This window comes from Bos mutus, chromosome 3 (assembly GCF_027580195.1).
Source record: "Bos mutus isolate GX-2022 chromosome 3, NWIPB_WYAK_1.1, whole genome shotgun sequence".
Classification (NCBI taxonomy): domain Eukaryota; kingdom Metazoa; phylum Chordata; class Mammalia; order Artiodactyla; family Bovidae; genus Bos; species Bos mutus.
Window position 1 is genome coordinate 78,019,904 of NC_091619.1, and position 20,878 is coordinate 78,040,781.

At 40.4% G+C, this 20,878-nt stretch overlaps 1 protein-coding gene across 2 annotated transcripts in view; it reads right to left on the reverse strand.

Annotated features, from left to right (window-relative positions):
- The window catches only part of AK4 (adenylate kinase 4), a 96,229-nt gene that overhangs the window by 32,389 nt on the left and 42,962 nt on the right, over window positions 1-20,878 (reverse strand). For both annotated transcript variants that reach the window (XM_070367893.1, XM_070367892.1), the window contains exon 3: window positions 3,201-3,320. In XM_070367893.1, the coding sequence (XP_070223994.1) occupies window positions 3,201-3,320 (120 nt within the window). The remainder of the gene's footprint in view (window positions 1-3,200; window positions 3,321-20,878) is intronic.

A 20,878-nucleotide genomic window follows, 5' to 3' on the forward strand; every position in this document is an offset into this window, starting at 1 on the left:
TAAAACGTAGGACAATTCACTCTGGCTTCTCTGCAGCTAACAAACATTGAAATTCACATTATCACAACTTGCTGAGGCTTTGGTTCTCCAAAGTAAGACAGGAAAGAATACACTGAGTGAACTAAAGGAAAACTACTCTGCAATGGAAAGAAGTTTCTTATACATAAATCTCACTATCCTTTCATTTCTAGAAAGCAATATATTCATCAAGTTTCTATTTTCACTGCCAAGGAATCTATAGTCTATTTTTTTTTTTTTCAATTAATAAATCAAAAGATTTATACTGGGCTTAAAGAATCATCTACTTAAAGTAGATGATTCTTAATTCCAGCTTCCTGAAGTACAAAACTGTAGTAGTTCATGTATGAGCATCTGCATGCATTTTCCTAGGTAACATATCATAGGAACCACAGAGCTGTTCTTTTTTCAAACCATTGTTATAAAATTGAAGCTAATTTACAATGCTGTTTCAAGTATACACTAAAGTGAATCAGTTATTTATATACATGCTGCTAAGTCACTTCAGTCTTGTCCGACTCTGTGTGACCCCATAGACGACAGCCCACCAGGCTCCCTCATCCCTGGGATTCTCCAGGCAAAAACACTGGAGTAGGTTGCCATTTCCTTCTCCAATGCATGAAAGTGAGAAGGGAAAGTGAAGTCGCTCAGTCGTGTCCGACTCTTAGTGACCCCATGGACTGCAGCCTACCAGGCTTCTCTGTCCATGGGGTTTTCCAGGCAAGAGTACTGGAGTGGGTTGCCATTGCCTTCTCCATATATATACATAATTGAATATATATATATATTATTTTTCACACTTTTCCATTATGCTGCTGCTAAGTCGCTTCAGTCATATTCAACTCTGTGCGACCCCATAGACAGCAGCCCATCAGGCTCCGCTGTCCCTGGGATTCTCCAGGCAAGAACACTGGATTGGATTGCCATTTCCTTCTCCAATGCATGAAAGTGAAAAGTGAAAGTGAAGTCACTCAGTCATGTCTGACTCTTCACGACCCCATGGACTGCAGCCTACCAGGCCCCCCCGTCCATGAGATTTTCCAGGCAAGAGTACTGGAGTGGGGTGCCATTGCCTTCTCCACTTTTCCATCATAGGTATAAGATATTGAATATAGTTCCCAATGCTACACAGTACATCTATGTTGTTTACCTATTTTATATATATTAATATACATGGTCAGTCACATCCAAGTCTTTGTGACCCCATGGATTATAACCCACCAGGCTCCTCTGTCCATGGAATTTTCCAGGCAAGAATATTAGAGTGGGTTGCCATTTCCTTCCTACTTCAGAGGAGCTTCCTGATCCAGGGATCAAACCCATGTCTCCTGCATTTTCTGCATTGGCAGGCAGATTCTTTACCACTGAGCCACCTGGGAAGCCCATTTTATATATAATAATGTGTATATGTTAATCTTAAACTCCTACTTTATCTCCTCTCAACTGTTAGCCCCTTAGGTAACCATAAGTTTATTTTCTATGTCTGTGGATCTATTTCTGTTTTATAAATAAGGTTGATTTTTTTAAGAGTCCATATGTAAGTGATCTCATATGATATTTGCCTGTTTTTTGAAAAATTAGGCCTATGTATTACTTAGATATTAAAAATCAAACAATTGCAAAGGGTATATACAATGAAACATAAATCTCTCTCCCAACCCTAATCCTTATCCAGAGCCAACCATGTTATCAGTTTTTTATATCCTTCCTAAGACAGCTTATATATGTGTGTATAAGTACATACAGTAATTTATATCCCTCCATTTTTACAGAGATAATAGTATATGATATATACTATATTGCAACTAGTTTTCTTCACGTGGCAGTTTATCTTAGAGCACTATCTATATCAATACATAGATATAGATATTTGGTTAATAGGCATATCAAAATTTAAAGCAACCCTAGGCTAAGATACTTGGCTTCCCAGGTGGCACTAGTGGTAAAGAATCCGTCGGCCAATACAGGAGATACAAGAGACTTGGGTTCAATCCCTGGGTCAGAAAGATCCATGGAAAAGGAAATGGCAACCTACTCCAGTATTCTTGCCTGAGAAATCCCATGGACAAAGGAGCCTGGTGGGCTACAGTCCATGGGGCTGCAGAGCTGGACGTGCTCTGACTGAGGGACTGAGCACAAGATAAATACTTAGGTTGTTACCAGTGTCTTGTAACAAAGGTCAAAGCAATTGTTTTTCCAATAGTCATGTATGGATGTGACAGTTGGACCATAAAAAAGGCTGGGCACCGTAGAATTGATGCTTTTGAACTGTGCTGTGCTGGAGAAGACTCTTGAGTCCCTTGGACAGCAAGATCAAACCACTTAATCTTGAAGGAAATCAACCCTTTATATTCATTGGAAGGACTGATGCTGAAGCTGAAGCTCCAATACTTTTGGCCACCTGATCGAACAGCTGACTCATTAGAAAAGACCCTGATGTTGGGAAAGATGGAAGGCAGGAGGAGAAGGGGATGACGGAGGACGAGATGGTTGGATGGCATCACCAACTCAATGGACATGAGTTTGAGCAAACTCCGGGAGATAGTGAAGGACCAGGAAGCCTGGCGTGCTGCAGTCCATGCGGTTACAAAGAGTGGAGGGACTGAACAACAACTAGTGTTTTGCCAAGATTGCTGAAAATAAACATCCTTGAATATATATTTTTATGCAAGAAATGAAGCAGGGAATTGCTAAAGACTACTAAATTGCCCTCCAAAGGTTACCCATTTTATTCTCAAGAATACTTATTTCTTACACCTTCAATAAAAAAAGATTTTCAGATTTTCTCTTTTTTAGATCTGACAGGTAAAAAATGATAACAAATGCTTTTAACTTACGTGGCTTATTTTGAATGAAAGAACCTCTGATTTAAGATGAGTCATACTTATGATGACTTAGTCATGGAAACAAAAAGTACCATCAAAACTGGAACAATACTGGGAATTCAATTAAGGTTTGCTTCAAGTTGATGGCTTTAGGGATGGTAGTCTGCAGACAAAGGAATTAAAAGGCTTCACCCACATGGGTGTTTTAATTATGTTGCCAAATTGGAATATGTCTAAAGAAATGACTGGGGAAAAAAGGCACTTTGCAATCTGTAAGAAATTATGGAAGTGTTCAAGGAGACCATGACCCACTACTAGCAGAATAAGGAGCCCAGTGGACCCCCAGGTTCAACTCACCGTCAAGTAGCCAGTGCTCGCCGCGCCTGTTCTCCAACTCCAACAGCATGAGGCGTGTGATCACATGATCGGGAACCAAAAGGCCTTTCTCTATGTATTGCTTTGCCATATCACCAACTTCTATTAAAAAGACAGGAAAAAGAGACACTCAAAAAAGCTTCTGGGTGGGGTGGGGAATGCTTACCAACTCTCTCCTGACAGTTTTGCTTTTTCTTCCATTCCTGCCTGATGTCCTGGGGGGAAAGGTTTTTAAAGAGTCATATTTTTAAAATTGGCTTCAATAATGGTGACCCTGTCTCTCAGTTGTCTGCCAAAGAATTAGAAGAGCATCTCTTGAAGATACACACAGACAGAAATAAAAATGAAAGGAGATATAAATTAGGGCAAAGGGAAAATCAGAGTAGGAAATAAAGCCGGAGTCTAGAGGGAGAGCGGCACATAGTAAAGACCAGGAGAGGAGAGAAGTCCAGCCTCTTGCTAGCAGTGAGCCGCACTCTGGACCTAAGCCCCCCACCAGTTTCCGGTAACAAGGAAAAAGGATCAACTTCACAATTCACAGTACAGGGAAAACTAAAGGAAGCTGAGAGACTCAACCATTCCTCAGACACCAAAGGGAAAATTGTCCACTACTCTTCTAGAAAAAGGGCTGGATGATACAAACAACAATGGGTTTCCTTCATGAGCCTCAGTTAAGCAGATGGCACCTTGCTGACGCAGTTGTAGAAGCAACTCAAGTGTTTTTAGTGGAATGCCAAGTTCGTGAAAAGACATGAATTTCAATTTTTTTTTCAAAGAAAAAAATGCTCCTATCATAATTTAAAATAACAATTTGTTATACGTGGAAATTGTCAGTTGGGTTCAGAAGAACATCTGTTAAATTTCTAGAAACTGATTTTTTTTTAATCCAGATGAAGTCCTCAGCTCTCTAGCCATCTGATCATGAACCATTAGAAACACATTCTTGACAGGCCAATTCAGTTCTTATAAAAACACAGGGCAGAATTATATTACTGGGGGAAAAAAGGTTAAAAACCAATTGCCCCCACCTTCTGCTTGAATTTAATAAGGTAGAGACCTTCCTTCCACAGTCTGAATCTACACTGCCAGCCTCACCTTCCACACTGAAACATGGGCTGTGAAGAGTTCCCTGTCACTGGATGACTACCACGGGGCAGAGAGCCCACTGTTAGGCCCAGTGATGGGGATTCAGAAACGCACTGCAAGAGAAAGAACATATGAGTGGCTAAACATGAATGTGAGCAAAACACATTCATTCAGTAAGGATTTATTGACTGCGTACTACTTAACAGGTAATATTCTACAAATGTAGCAGCGACTGAAAGTTGCAGCTTACCAATATTCAAGCAGTATGACTTTACCTGAGAGCAACAATAAGAATCTTTAACTGGGAATACAAACTAGCAGGTGCTGTGCTTTAAACATTTTATTTGTATTATTTCAATGATTCTTCATAGGATCCTCACCTTTAGATAGGAGGTAAAACTTGTATTTTTTTTTTTATGACAGCTTTATTGAGAGACAAGTCACATACCATAACATAACAAGTCACACACCGTAACATTCACCATTTAAAACTGTGCAATTGAGTGGCTTTAGCAAGAAGAGATAAGAAAGCCTTCTTCAGCGATCAATGCAAAGAAATAGAGGAAAACAACAGAATGGGAAAGACTAGGGATCTCTTCGAGAAAATCAGAGATACCAAAGGAACATTTCATGCAAAGATGAGCTTGATAAAGGACAGAAATGGTATGGACCTAACAGAAGCAGAAGATATTAAGAAGAGGTGGCAAGAATACACAGAAGAACTGTACAAAAAAGATCTTCACGACCCAGATAATCACGATGGTGTGATCACTGACCTAGAGCCAGACATCCTGGAATGTGAAGTCAAGTGGGCCTTAGAAAGCATCACTACGAACAAAGCTAGTGGAGGTGATGGAATTCCAGTTGAGCTATTCCAAATCCTGAAAGATGATGCTGTGAAAGTGCTGCACTCAATATGCCAGCAAATTTGGAGAACTCAGCAGTGGCCACAGGACTGGAAAAGGTCGGTTTTCATTCCAATCCCAAAGAAAGGCAATGCCAAAGAATGCTCAGACTACCGCACAATTGCACTCACCTCACACGCTAGTAAAGTAATGCTCAAAATTCTCCAAGCCAGGCTTCAGCAATATGTGAACCATGAACTTCCTGATGTTCAAGCTGGTTTTAGAAAAGGCAGAGGAACCAGAGATCAAATTGCCAACATCCGCTGGATCATGGAAAAAGCAAGAGAGTTCCAGAAAAACATCTATTTCTGCTTTATGACTACGTCAAAGCCTTTGACTGTGTGGATCACAATAAACTGTGGAAAATTCTGAAAGAGATGGGAATACCAGACCACCTGATCTGCCTCTTGAGAAATTTGTATGCAGGTCAGGAAGCAACAGTTAGAACTGGACATGGAACAACAGACTGGTTCCAAATAGGGAAAGGAGTCCGTCAAGGCTGTATATTGTCACCCTGTTTATTTAACTTCTATGCAGAGTACATCATGAGAAACGCTGGACTGGAAGAAGCACAAGCTGGAATCAAGATTGCTGGGGGAAATATCAATAACCTCAGATATGCAGATGACACCACCCTTATGGCAGAAAGTGAAGAAGAACTCAAAAGCCTCTTGATGAAAGTGAAAGAGGAGAGTGAAAAAGTTGACTTAAAGCTCCACATTCAGAAAACGAAGATCATGGCATCCGGTCCCACCACTTCATGGGAAATAGATGCGGAAACAGTGGAAACAGTGTCAGACTTTATGTTTCTGGGCTCCAAAATCACTACAGCTGGTGACTGCATCCATGAAATTAAAAGACGCTTACTCCTTGGAAGGAAAGTTATGACCAACCTAGATGGCATATTCAAAAGCAGAGACATTACTTTGCCAACAAAGGTCCATCTAGTCAAGGCTATGGTTTTTCCTGTGGTCATGTGTGGATGTGAGAGTTGGACTGTGAAGAAGGCTGAGCGCCGAAGAATTGATGCTTTTGAACTGTGGTGTTGGAGAAGACTCTTGAGAGTCCCTTGGACTGCAAGGAGATCCAACCAGTCCATTCTGAAGGAGATCAGCCCTGGGATTTCTTTGGAAGGAATGATGCTAAAGCTGAAACTCCAGTACTTTGGCCACCTCATGCGAAGAGTTGACTCATTGGAAAAGACTCTGATGCTGGGAGGGATTGGGGGCAGGAGGAGAAGGGGACGACAGAGGATGAGATGGCTGGATGGCATCACTGACTCGATGGACGTGAGTCTGAGTGAACTCTGGGAGTTGGTGATGGACAGGGAGGCCTGGCGTGTTGCGATTCATGGGGTCGCAAAGAGTCGGACGCGACTGAGCGACTGATCTGATCTGATCTAATACCCTCTCCATGTTGTGCAAGCATCACCACTACCTAATTTCAGAACATTTCTATTATCCAAGGAAGAAACCCCATACCTACTAGCGGTCACACTCCCATCCCCTCCTCCCTCTAGGTACTGGAAACTACTAATCTACTTTTGGTCTTTATAGTTTGCCTGTACTGCACATTTCACATAAACGGAAGTGCACACGATGTAGTTTTTTTGTGTCTGGTTCCTTTACTTAGCATGTTTTCAAGGTTCATCCATGTTGTACCATATCAGTACTTCATTTTCAAAGCTGAATATTATGATTCTATTGTGTGGACACATCACATGTTGTTTATACATACATCAGTTATCAGGCACTGGGGTTGTTTTCACTTGGGGACTATTTTGAGTAATGCTGCAATATACATTCAGGTACAAGTTTCTATGTGAATATATGCTTTCAGTTTTCTTGGGTAATATCTGTAAGAAACACGTGTACATCTGAAAAATCACTGTCAGACAGAATGCTCAGAGCAACTGAGACACTTACTCTGTGATGGTCAGGCTAACCTCAGAGCCCTGTTCTCAGTCTCGTCCACCAAACTTAAAGGTACACGCGAACAACAAATATACATCTTCCAAGGTGAGAGACCAAGATATGAACATGAGGAAACGGTTAATGAGGAGGAACTGTCTTGTAGGGAAAAGAGAAGACCCAGAGAAGGACATGATAACAACTGACCCATAATCTGATTCTGGACAGATGGAAAAGGCATTATCTTACTTAATCCCCCAGGGCTTAGAATTAGTACTAGTGGGAATTGCAAATGGACAGGAAAAGTCGCCTGAGGAAATATTTGAATGGAGACTCAGAGCAGGGACATTATAGAGGGATTTTGAAAACTGGATTGGGCTTAATTCATGTTTCAGGTCCCTACAGATGGAAGACTTATGGTACTGTGGTACATGTGAATTCAGTAATTTAATGAAGAACAGGGTCCAAAATGATAGCTCTAAGACCTCTGATTATCTCCTAAATGGCTCAAAATGTACCTCCGCTGACACCTCAAACTTATCCTGTCCAAAATCACATTACCCTCCCACTCTGTTCTTGTCTTGGATGCTTCCTGCCTCATCAGTAACAGATTCCTTGGATTCAATTATCCGAAGTCAATCACGGTCTGAAAAATATTAAATGGAAAAGTCCAGAAATAAGCAACTGATAAGTTTTAAATCGGGCACCGTTCTGAGCAGCACGATGACATCTCTTGCCACTCTGCTCCATCCTGCCTGGGATGCAAATCATCCCTTCATCTACAGTATTCCACCTGTTAGTCACGTAGTAGCTATCTTGGTACATACTGATGTGCAGTGACCTTATCTTACATAATAATAGCCCAAAGTGCAGGAACAGTGGTGCTGGCCATTCAGATGTGCCAAAGAGAAACCATAAACAGTGCTTCTTTTAAGTAAAAAGGTAAAAGTTCAACTTAAGGAGGAAAGAAAAATACTGTATGCTGAGGCTGCTAAGACATATGGTAAGAGCAAATCTATCGATGAAGTTGTAAAGAAGAAAAAGGAAGTTCACACCCCGGTTTTGCTGCTGCACCTCAAACTTCAGGAGTAATGAACACAGTGCATAAGGGCATAGTTAAGATGCAAAAAGCACTAAATCTGAGAGGTCACGTTCACCTAACTTTTACTAGAGTATGTTGTTACAACTGTTCTATCTTATTCAGTTCAGTTCAGCTGCTCAGTCGTGTCTGACTCTTTACAACCCCATGGACTGCAGCACACCAGGCCTCCCTGTCCATCACCAATTCCCAGAGCTTGCTCAAACTCATGTCCATCGAGTCGCTGATGCCATCCAATCATCTAATTGTCGTCCCCTTCTCTTCTTGCCTTCAATCTTTGCCAACATCAGGGTCTTTTCTAACAAGTCAGTTCTTCACATGAGGTGGCCAAAGTATTGTAGCTTCAGTTTCAGCATCAGTCCTTCCAACGAATATTCAAGACTGATTTCCTTTAGGATTTATTGGTTTGATATCTTATTATTAGTTATTGCTATTAATCTCCTACTGTGCCTAATTTATTAATTACCATTAAATTACTTTATCCTAGGTATGTATGTATGTATGTATAGGGAAAAAACATAGTATATATAGTGTTCAGTACTTTGGTTTCAGGCATCAACTGGGGATCCTGGAAGGCATTCCCCACAGACAGGGGGACTCTACTGTACTCTCCTCAGATATCATCTAAGATTAAGCACCAATTGTCTTGATTTTCTTGATTTCGCTTGTTGTTGTTGGGTTTTTTTAATACTTATTTATTTGGCTTTGTCAAATAATGGGATCTAATTCCCTGACTCAGAGAAGGAAATGGCAGCCCACTCCAGTACTCTTGCCTGGAAAATCCCATGGATGGAGGAGCCTGGTGGGCTGCAGTCCATGGAGTCGCGAAGAGTTGGACATGACTGAGCCCCTTCACTTTCACTTTTCACTTTAATGCATTGGAGAAGGAAATGGCAACCCAATACAGTGTTTTTGCCTGGAGAATCCTAGGGACGGGGGAGCCTGGTGGGCTGCCATCTATGGGGTCACACAGAGTCAGACACGACTGATGCGACTTAGCAGCAGCAGCAGTTCCCTGACCAGGGCTTGAACCTGGGCTCCCTGCATTGGGAGTGTGGGGTCAGTCGCTGGACTGCCAAGGAAGTTCCTCTCCCATTCTCTACACCTAGCTGAACACGAAATCTTAGCATTATACTTCCACGTGTCTCTCACATCCAGGACAGCTGATCAAAACATAACAGCACAACACTAACTGCTGAACAAACTGGAACAAGCTGCGGTCCTGCAGAACAGTCTGTGCCACTGTGAAACACACACTGAAGGCCCTGGACTGCCCTGGTAGTTAACAAGAGCTCGTGGCTTATCAGAAAGTGGAGAAAAGGGGAAGGAAGCAGTGAGACAAACTCCAAAGCCTAAGAAATCTTTATATAGTGAAGAGGAGAGAACTGATAAAGGATCCCATAGCTGAGGTCAAAGCAAGTCCTTTACCCATACCAATCCTTGACTGGCTACAAAACAAGAGTGCTTTTGGATTCTTGCACATATGTGTCGATCTAAAGAATAATTAGACTACCTAAGCAGCCAATTCTCAATTCTTTGCTTGCTTGACTTCTCAGCAGCATGTGACGTGACTCCTGTGCATAAATACAGAGTGACCCCTTTAAAGCCCATTATGCCCCTCCTATGACTTCCCATGTCATTGAGAGTATAAGCCAAGTCCTCCCCTTGGTCTCCAAGCTCTCTGACCCCATCTCCCACTTCTCTCCTCACTACCCATCCTAGTCCAGACACAAGAGTCTCCGTGCACTTTCCTGAAGATCACAAGCATGTGTCCACTGCAGGACCTCTGCATTTGTTCTTCCCTCTGTCAGGAAGACTCTTTCCACCAGAATTTCAAAAGGTCAAGTCCTCTCAGCATTCAGGTCTCTGATTGAGTATCACCTCAGATAGGTTTCCCACCCTATCCAAACAGCACAAGTACAAACATCCAAGTCCCAATCCCCCTCTACTCTCTTATCCTACTGTGCATTCTTTTCCAAAACTACAGGCTTTACATATTATATACTGATGTATCGGTGAATTCACTTTCTGCCCCTCCAGATTAGAATATAATTAGCTCACTGGAAAAAATAATAATACTTTGCTCACTGCCATATCCTGAGTGCTTACAATATGGTCTGGCATGCATAGATACTCCATTAAAATTTGTTGCATGAATGAATGAATACATTGAAGATTATAGAGTCTCTTCCCCAGGCAAGAATCAATCTGATCTGCCTTACAGTTATTACAGAACCATTACTCCAATGTCCAACCTTGCCAGGTATCAACTTTTTCAAGGGAGATATGCGACAAAGTGAGATCAGTACTAACTAGGTGAGATGACCACATAGGGTTTCACAGCTCAGTCTCATTTCCTCAGCATTTCAAACTGTGAATAGAGAAGAGCCACGTACACGAGGGAAAATGAGAAGGAAATACTAGGAGCCAATGTTGCAGAGGCATGGAGCTGCTTGGCATACCTGGAGGAACTTCAATTAGTAACATCTGAAAATAAGCACATCATGACACAGAGAGCACTAGACAGGCCAGAAAAGGAGCATAGGCTTTGAAGGATTAAAGGAAACAGGTAGCTTCAAAAATGGCATTCTCATAGCTGAAAGCAATTACCAAGGGCCCAGGACAAAATGAAAATATGGAGCCTCCTGGTTCAAAAATTAAAAATTACAAGATGGTAACAGCAGAGCATTGCACTAAGTGCAGGGCCTTTTGTCACGTGACACAAGTCACGTGCCCACGGCTATGAAATTTGGATGGGGTTGGCGTGATGAAAGCAAAGGAGGCTGTGATAATAATCCAGCACAGACAGGCCTGCAGAAACAACATTAGATGACATTCTGGCCCTTGAGAGAGTACCTTGAGCTTACCCATCATCGACTCTGCAATTCAAGTTCAAAATAACTCTGTGGAAGACTTCCAGAACCATCTTAATCCAATTTACTAATGAAGAGAAAGCTCTAAGGGCAGCATCCCTTCCCAAGTATTTTTGGCATCCTTGGCTCTTCTCTGGAACAGGACAGACAACATGCCCTCTAATCTGTTACAAAATCAAACTTCCTCTGAGTTTCTCAATCCCCCTCCCCGGCCCTGTGAAAAACCAGGAAAAGCCTTAACAACGAATTTGCATCTGAATGAAGACCTCCCTACAACAGCAATCTGAAATAAAACACTGGTCAGAATACAGGCCCATTCCAGAAAACAGGACCTTCATCTGCCCTTGTCAGTTCGCTTGGAAGAGAAAGCAGTATCATTAAACGCTAATGCAGCATGTTTGGCTAAAACATAGACCTGAGCCAATTTCTCAAGCAGTATTTCAAAGAAAAGCTGTAGATACACATATGCTCTCTTACAGTTTTTGCATCCTTTGTACATACACATGCACACACATGTTCACCAAAATAATAAACCATAAACCACCAGGAAGGTTTTAAAAATAAACTTTTATGAATGAAGGTCAATAGCTTTGCATTTTTTAAGTGTCACAACAACCAAAAAAAAAAAAAAGGGACACCCAATTATGTGTTTATGAGATTGACCATAACACTGTTAAGGGAAGCACACTGATTGAAATTGCCCACCCTGGCTAGGCACCATAGTAACTATATGCATAAGTTGTTTTACTGCAGGAGGTCCTGGTAAAGAACACGGAACTAATAAGCCACCACCAACCGGAAGAGTTCAGAAAAGGTCAAAAGGAGACACCACCTGTCCAACCACCTCCCAGAATCCTTCTCTCTGGTGTCCATTTGGCTGAACAAGGTGTGCACCACCAGGAAGGACTCTGAGTCAGAATGATTGGCTATAGACAACCCAGAAACCAATCCCATCACCATAAAACCCGAGACTGCAAGCCCTGTGACAGAGCTGTTCTCCTGGGTTCCCTTACCCTTCTGCTCTCCACCCAGGTGCCCTTCCCAATAAAATCTCTTGCTTTGTCAGCACATGTGTCTCCTTGGACAATTCATTTCTGAGTGTTAGATAAGAGCCCAGTTTTGGGCCCTGGAAGGGGTCCCCCTTCCTGTGACAAATGGCGACTCTGGTGGGACTCATCTTCACTGTGACTGACATCCTGACCACTCGGGGTACTCACGGGCCAGCTTTTCTGCCAATGGACCAGACTCAGCGGCCGCAACCGGGACCCTGTTGTCCCTGGTCTCCTCCTGACGCAGACAATTGACCAGAGTACCCCAACTGGTAAGGAACAAGAGACTTTATTGAACTCTCTCCCTTTCCCTCTCTCTTTCCTCTCCTTAACCCTTCCTATCCTTCCCTTTTTTTCTAGTTTCCTGGTCCTGTACACAGGAATCTGGTCAAAGGGCCTCAGCCTGAGCTGAGGATTGGAGACTGATCACCTCCTCTTGGCAGAGAACTCTAATTCTGGTTCTGTTCTGTCTGGTTTCTGGTAGGACTGAGTTTCACTCTTCCCTTCTCTAGAGGCTCAGGGTAAAGTCCCATAATACCTGGGTATCTGCAGGTGGCAGGAGACATCTGTAAGACCACTCCTTTTGCCCCCCTCTCTCGCCTCCTCCCCCTTCTTTCAACCTGGCTTCCTTTCCGCCCTTTGAAATCTTTGAAGACCTGAGATATTTTCCTTTACTCTGTTAGTACTTGGATTTGAAGTTCTATGTCTATAGGAGGTTTTCTGAGAGACTGTATTCTTATATTTAAGGGAGTGTCTGATGAGGACTGCCAGGTTTATATGTGTGTTTTAACTCTGTGTTCTGTGTTGTGATTTTTGACAGCCATTTTGCTTTGTCTGGCCACCATTTGGTTTAGGCCTGCCACCATTTTGTTAGAACTTGATTTTCTTTCCCTGTGCCTTGGGACCAGGGCTCTCAAGAACACTTATCTAGACCATCTCTAACTCCTGAGACTGAGGAAAAATGGGAAAAAGGCTTTAAAAATTTTATTTATTCCAACTGTTTTTTATAAACTACTACATTTTATATTGTAATATCTAATTCATGACTAAAATTAGAAAATGAAGCTAGATCTTGTGTTGTGTCTGTCTAAATATGTCTCAGTATGTCTTTGTCTCTGGATAATATTTTTGAGATTAATTTGTAAATGAGCTCTTTTTAATTGGCTTAAAGAAAGGTAAGCACTTACAAATAAAATAATTATAAATTAAACAATAAATTCCAGGTTCATGTGAACTGGTAAATATTCAGTATTAAATACCTGATATTAATGTTTGTTTGTTGATCTATCTAATACATACATGTCTTAGAATAATTAACATTAAGTAGAATGTTTTCATTGTACCTAAGTTTAATATAAGTTAAATATTATCTTACCTGTTACAAGTTTGTCAACAAGGAAATTACCGAGTGAAGAAACTTCTAAAAAAATGTAAATGAGATATTAGCTTTTAGATAAGCTCTATTAATAATAATTATGCTTTAGGAATATCTGTTTAAAATAGTCTCTCAAGATTGGGGTAACTTGAATTTCTAAGGGTTGTGCTAAACTAAGTGTTGGAAGTCTATTGAATAGTTAGGTCACTTCCAAATAAAATAAGATTTTGAAACATTTACTACTAACTGATTTCTTTTTACAGAAAAACTAAAGAGTTGGGGACTATAAATGAATAATGTTTGGTGCCATCCTAAAATGTTTTAAGAAAGCAAGGGTTTTAGAAATTATCACTAGTATTTATGCTCACCAATCTATAAAATGCTAATATAAAAGTTAGTTCGTGGTTGCTAAAGGAAAGTAGGAAGTGTGTTTTCAGTTAAAAAAAAAAAGGTATAAAAAAATACTAAAAAGAGACGAATGATCAGGATTTTTTAAAAATTGGATTACAGTTAGATAAATGTTACATAAATGGATTTTGTTAGGAATGACACAGCCATGGGAAAATTGGTTAGAGCCAACTAGGTCCAAGATCGGAGAAGGCAATGGCACCCCACTCCAGTACTCTTGCCTGGAAAATCCCATGGACTGAGGAGCCTAGTAGGCTGTAGTCCATGGGGTCGCTAAGAGTCAGGCACAACTAAGCGACTTCACTTTCACTTTTCACTTTCATGCATTGGAGAAGGAAATGGCAACCCACTCCAGTATTCTTGCCTGGAGAATCCCAGGGACAGAGGAGCCTAGTGGGCTGCCATCTATGGGGTCGCACAGAGTCGGACATGACTAAAGTGACTTAGCAGCAGCAGCAGCAGGTCCAAGATGGCGGAATTGACTTTCACTAGACCTTGAGGTATATACACCATTGTGACATATCAACAAGCTAAATGATACACCCATCAACACTAAATCTGACCAAATGTTCTAAACCCTTTTAATTGATTTTTTTGACAAAACTTCCTAAATCGAATTCTTTTTTTTAAATTTTATTTTATTTTTAAACTTTACAATATTGTATTAGTTTTGCCAAATATCAAAATGAATCTGCCACAGGTATACATGTGTTCCCCATCCCGAACCCTCCTCCCTCCTCCCTCTCCATACCATCCCTCTGGGTCGTCCCAGTGCACCAGCCCCAAGCATCCAGTATCGTGCATCGAACCTGGACTGGCGACTCGTTTCATACATGATATTATACATGTTTCAATGCCATTCTCCCAAATCTTCCCACCCTCTCCCTCTCCCACAGAGTCCATAAGACTGTTCTATACATCAGTGTCTCTTTTGCTGTCTCGTACATAGGGTTATTGTTACCATCTTTCTAAATTCCATATATATGTGTTAGTATACTGTATTGGTGTTTTTCTTTCTGGCTTACTTCACTCTGTATAATAGGCTCCAGTTTCATCCACCTCATTAGAACTGATTCAAATGTATTCTTTTTAATGGCTGAGTAATACTCCATTGTGTATATGTACCATAGCTTTCTTATCCATTCATCTGCTGATGGACATCTAGGTTGCTTCCATGTCCTGGCTATTATAAAGAGTGCTGCGATGAACATTGGGGTACACAAACTCCTACAGCTCAACTCCAGAAAAATAAATGACCCAATCAAAAAATGGGCCAAAGAACTAAATAGACATTTCTCCAAAGAAGACATACAGATGGCTAACAAACACATGAAAAGATGCTCAACATCACTCATTATCAGAGAAATGCAAATCAAAACCACTATGAGGTACCATTTCACGCCAGTCAGAATGGCTGTGATCCAAAAGTCTACAAGCAATAAATGTGGAGAGGGTGTGGAGAAAAGGGAACCCTCTTACACTGTTGGTGGGAAGGCAAACTAGTACAGCCACTATGGAGAACAGTGTGGAGATTCCTTAAAAAACTGGAAATAGAACTGCCTTATGATCCAGCAATCCCACTGCTGGGCATACACACTGAGGAAACCAGAAGCTAAATCGAATTCTTTTGAAGTTCCTTTGACCTCTAGCTAAATTTGGGGTGCTTCAGAGGACCCCTGAAACATCCCAAAGAAAGATATTAAACTGTGTTTATTTGGTTGGTTAAATTACATGAAAAATATCATCAAGTGAGTACTAAATTCTCTCATGTTATAATGTATGATAAATATTACTAATATAGATATCCTAGAAATTGTATTGAGCTCTTAACATTCTGATATGTCCTGGTATTCTAATGAAAAACCTGATGACTTCACAGAAGTTAACAAAGGACTGAATGAACCAGTGAATATGTTTATAACTTTTATGGTTTCTGTCTGAAAAATTACAGGTTTGAATCATATGTTTTCCAGGAGTAGGGAAAACCTTCCTCTCAAACTAATTATGACAATACTTTGGTAAAATTATACATTATAAACAAAACAATTATATTTTCTATCTGACTCCTCCAGAAATTGGAAACTCTTGGGTTTCCAGTAAGTTTATCAAATGAATTAGAAAGGTTAACCCACTAACAGGTACAAAAACCTCAAGGAATTTTGGAGACCTTAAAAAGGGAAGAATTCACCTAGATTTGTTAGGCAAAATCTGTGATAAGCCTTTGGTGTGAGTTTCCCAGTCCTGTTTCATTTTAAAAGTTCAGTCTGAGACTCTATAAATGTTTCAGCAAAATAAAAAGTCTATGATCAATTATGGTTATATAAATCATCAGACCAAAATTAGTGAGAACAGGCCTATTTTGCAAATAAACTAGCCTTAATTTGGTTATATTTGATAAAAATGAGGGTAATTTTATGGAGAAAAAGATGTTTCAATAAATGTTAAATCCCAGTTTGTTAATGGAGGTCTGCATCTAATAAGACTCATTTCTTGGATAGTTCTTTGCTGTTATGTGATATTAATGTAAAATTTAATTGAATTCTTAAAGAACACCCTAAATTTGTTTCTGAAGCTTATCTCAGCAATCTATCTTTGGATGAAGATCTGATACTGCCTCATGACCTGCAACCAGGACTGGAAAAAGACATAATTTAAGGGACTATATCCAATGTTGATAGAAGGACTTTTTATCAGGTACTCTTAACTAGCTCATGCAAAATAAAACTGAAGGGAAATTAACTCTTAGATTAATTCCCACTTCCAAAGGCCCCTACACTGGACTGTCTATAGAGAAGACAGCTGAACTGATCTCACCTTAAAATGATGCTCAAACAGAGGAGAAACTACACTATAGCAGGATGAGAAGACAATGACATCAGAGGTAGACAGCTTGCCCAAGATGCTGGACCTGATTTGTATGATCATTTATAATACTTTCTTGACTTCTTAGACCTTTACATACAAATCAAATGCTTTTCTATCATAGACCTGATACTATGCTAGTTTTAGAAATCAGTCCAGTTGTTGGTTTGTGGCCAATTACCTGTGTCTAGTTCTGAGTTATCTTGGTAAATTTCTCTACTACAAGACTCTAACTGGTTGGCCCTGAGAAAATTTACTTAAAAAAAAAATTATAGTCATATTCAGGTCATTGTGATATTACTAGATGGGATCCCCTCACTGGGCCAATTAATAATGCCTGCTCTACTCTGGCCATAAATTTGAGCTTTCTTCTATTGCTCAAGTTCAGTCAGAGCAACAAGCAAAGTTTCAGCAAAGGAGGAAAAAATCTCCCACAATTATGGGATGGATTTATATAGATAACACTGGGCTATGGTAATTTAGGTTTAAAGTCTCCTCTATGTTGGGAACAATTAAATCATACTAAGGATAATCAGTCTAGTAGCACTAGAAAACTGGGCTATGTGCCTTATAGACAGTGCCAATATATAATTTCCCTGGAAGATAAAGGTTCTACAGAGTAGACTAAGTCAGATGACCTGGGATATACTGAGCTACATCTAATGGAATCTCGTAAGTCTTACTTGTGACTTTACTAATACTGCTGGCTATGTTATTTGTACTTCACCTGTTTTACAAAATTGCTGTTTCTTACACTGCCAAATGTGTGTTTGAGGCCTCTGATAGAATAATATATAGTCCCATATGAGATTGATGATGATAACAGTGTAACTCTAGATATGGGAAGAAGCAACAACAGGAAATGTTTTCCTGGACCAAGAGGCTAGTAAGACAGGTGGTCCAGAGAATTTTGGATACTGTTGTATGGCCTAGTCCAGTAACAGCACATTGAGTGGCCTGTCTACAAAATCTTTGCCAAACCTGAGAATGGAAAGCACCATGGGATAGAATGGTCATGAAATGCCCTCCTCAAAATCATGGTCAAGTTTATGAGCAAAAATGGGCTCTGCAAACTGAAAACTGACATTCCACCTACGTCTACAAAGATTAAATCATGGTCACTGCAACTGCTGACCTTCAACTCTCCTGAAAGGAGTTCAGGGTGAAAATTAGGAATGAGGTACTCTGTGCTCTGGGAAAACCGACAGAACAGGCCTTCAGATAGTTAGATCTTTTCAGGAGAATATTTTATGAGTTCCAATTCTTGCATCTTCTCATACCTAGAGAAACACTGACATCATTAATGGTGACATCTGCTTTGGCTATTAAGGAAAATGTTACAATTAAAAGTCAAAAGAGAGTAGCTGGTTCAGATATCCTGGGAAATAACTAGGTGATGTTATGGGTGTACTTTCAGACTAGACCTTGTATTGCTAAACACTTGAGTTTTCTGAGTTGTGTCAGGCTTGGATGCCACCATTCTCAAAACAATGTCTGCTGGAAGCTAGTAACTGCAAGCTTAGTTTTTTATAAAACTAGGCAACTGGCTGCCTGGCTACAAGTCTCCCCAAAGTGCCAGGTCCAGACTGGGTTTCAGGCCTATTCTTCTAAAAAGAAATGAGATTTATTTTGTCTATTAAAATTCCAATTTATCACTCCTCCAACTACTTCTAATTGGGTCTGTTACACCAAAATGGCAGACCAAGGGATTGAGATTTTAATCATACAAGACTCAGATCTAGAACTTGGAGCTCAGGAATATTTCCCATTCAGTGTCAATTCTCCAAGCTGAGGCAGTCCTATGCCCCATTTTGACAGGAAGTTATCACAGTCATAGTTGGCTCGTTCCCTAAATTAAAACTGAGCAGAACTCTGTGGGGCTCTGGAGTACAGATCTGTTCTGTGTTCTCCATTTCTTGTCTGTAGGATATAGGCTTTGTTCAGCCTCCTTGACCTTCCCTGTGTTCCAAAGTGTGGATTCAAACAATTGCTAATCAGGGAAGGGAGGGGATACAGAAACAGAGGAGAAACAATCAAATGGTTGTACAGCCTCCAGAGAGGGTCCAGGTTCCTACTCAAAGAAATATGCATAACAATGTCTTTGAGTTCTACTACAAAACTGGAGCCCCCATCCAGGGGGAGGATGGTACCTTCAGACTAAACACAAGATTCCTGGAGCACAGCTCTGTTGCCTCATCACCAACCAATCAAAAAAAAAAAAAAAGTCACAAACCCTGCAGCCCTCACCCTAAATGTTTCCTCCTGTTTCTGGGGACCAGTAATGACCATCCTGTTAGGTCTCCTGTTTGGCCCCTGTCTATTTCATTTCTGAGATGGGCCAACAGTTTCAAATTAAATTGCTGTTATTACAAGTGTGAATGCTGGTTTCAGGCAAAAAATACCTTGAATTAGATCAGGTAAAGAGAGACTTCTGCTCTGCTAGGCAGGCCTATGCCCATGCACAGCAGGAATAAGTTACAGAAGAAAGACCTCCGCCCCAATTCCCAAGAAGAATCTTGAGTATGAAGTCTCTCAGGGGGGAGTTGTTAGGGTAAGCACACTGATTGAAACCACCCACCCTGGCCAGGCACCATAGTAACCATTTGCATACGTTGTTTTATGGCAGGAGGTCCTGTAAGGAATAGGGAGCTAATAAGCCACCACCAACCAGTAGAGTTCGGGAAAGATCAAAAGGAGACACGACATGTCTGACCACCTCCCAGAATCCTTCTCTCTGGTGTCCATCTTGACTGAACAAGGCGTGCACCACCAGGAAAGACTGAGTCAGAATGATTGGCTAAAGACAACCTGGAAACTAATCCCATTACCATCAAACCCAAGACTGCAAGCCCTGTGACAGAGCTGTTCTCCTGGGTTCCCTACCCTACTGCTCTCCACCCGGGTACCCTTCCCCAGTAAAATCTCTTGCTTTGTCAGCACATGTGTCTCCTCGGACAATTCATTTCTGAGTGTTAGACAAGAGTCCTGGAAGGGGGTCCCCTTTCCTGCAACAACAACACTGATTAAGGCCACATTTGGAAAAACTGTCTTAAGAAAGGGAAAGATTAATTGTCAGAATAAAAAATGGTATGTATTACAAAATTATCTATGTATGTGCACAGACATATATCACCATCCTCAATGTTAAATGTATTATAACAATGTTCCACTCTTTTAAAATATAAAATTTGTGGCAATGCAGCTAAAAAACCTATTTCATTTAATTACTATTAAATATAAATTAAAACAGATATGGCCTTGGTTACCTTGAGAAATATATTTTTTCAATTTCTGATCAAATCAGACAACAAATACATTTTCAGAATTTAATGTTATCTATTAAGTTGTATGGGACTTCCCAGGTGGCTCAGTGGTAAAGAATCTGCCTGCCAATTCAGGAGATGCAGGAGACAGAGGTTTGATCCCTGGGTCAGGAAGATCCCTGGAGCAGAAAACAGTAACCCACTCCAATATTCTTGCCTGGAAAACTCCATGGAAAGAGGAGTCTGGTGAATTACAGTCCATGAGGTCACAACAAGTTGGACATGACTGAGTGACTGAGCACACATGTATTAGGTTATATATTTAAGATAATATATAAATGAATATATTAAAATATATTAAATGAATAAATGTATATTAATATAAAATTTTTTAATAAAAAATTTTAAAAATTTAAGATATCACAGAACTTAGTGTACTTATTAAATTGGTCACTTCTTCAAAATTCATGCTTCCAAGATATGGAAGAATTTTTATTGGCTTCAATTCTTTCACATTAAGGTTGTCCATATTCACATGGGTCATTGTATTCAGGGCAGCAAATATGGAAAATACTGTCCACTGCTAAAAGGGGGATTTTGGACACACATTGTGAATTATCTTAATTAAAAAGAAAATATCTTAGTCTAAATAACTAGGAGAGTTACTAAGAAAATAACATTTCTTTAGAAAAACTATAGAAACACACACACAGATTTGTAGTCAGCACAAAATCCATTCTATAGCCACCCTAAATATTCACGACTGCCAGCTCAAACATTCCAGAGACTAAATGATTTCCAAAAAGAAACAAATGCATAAAGATCCAAAA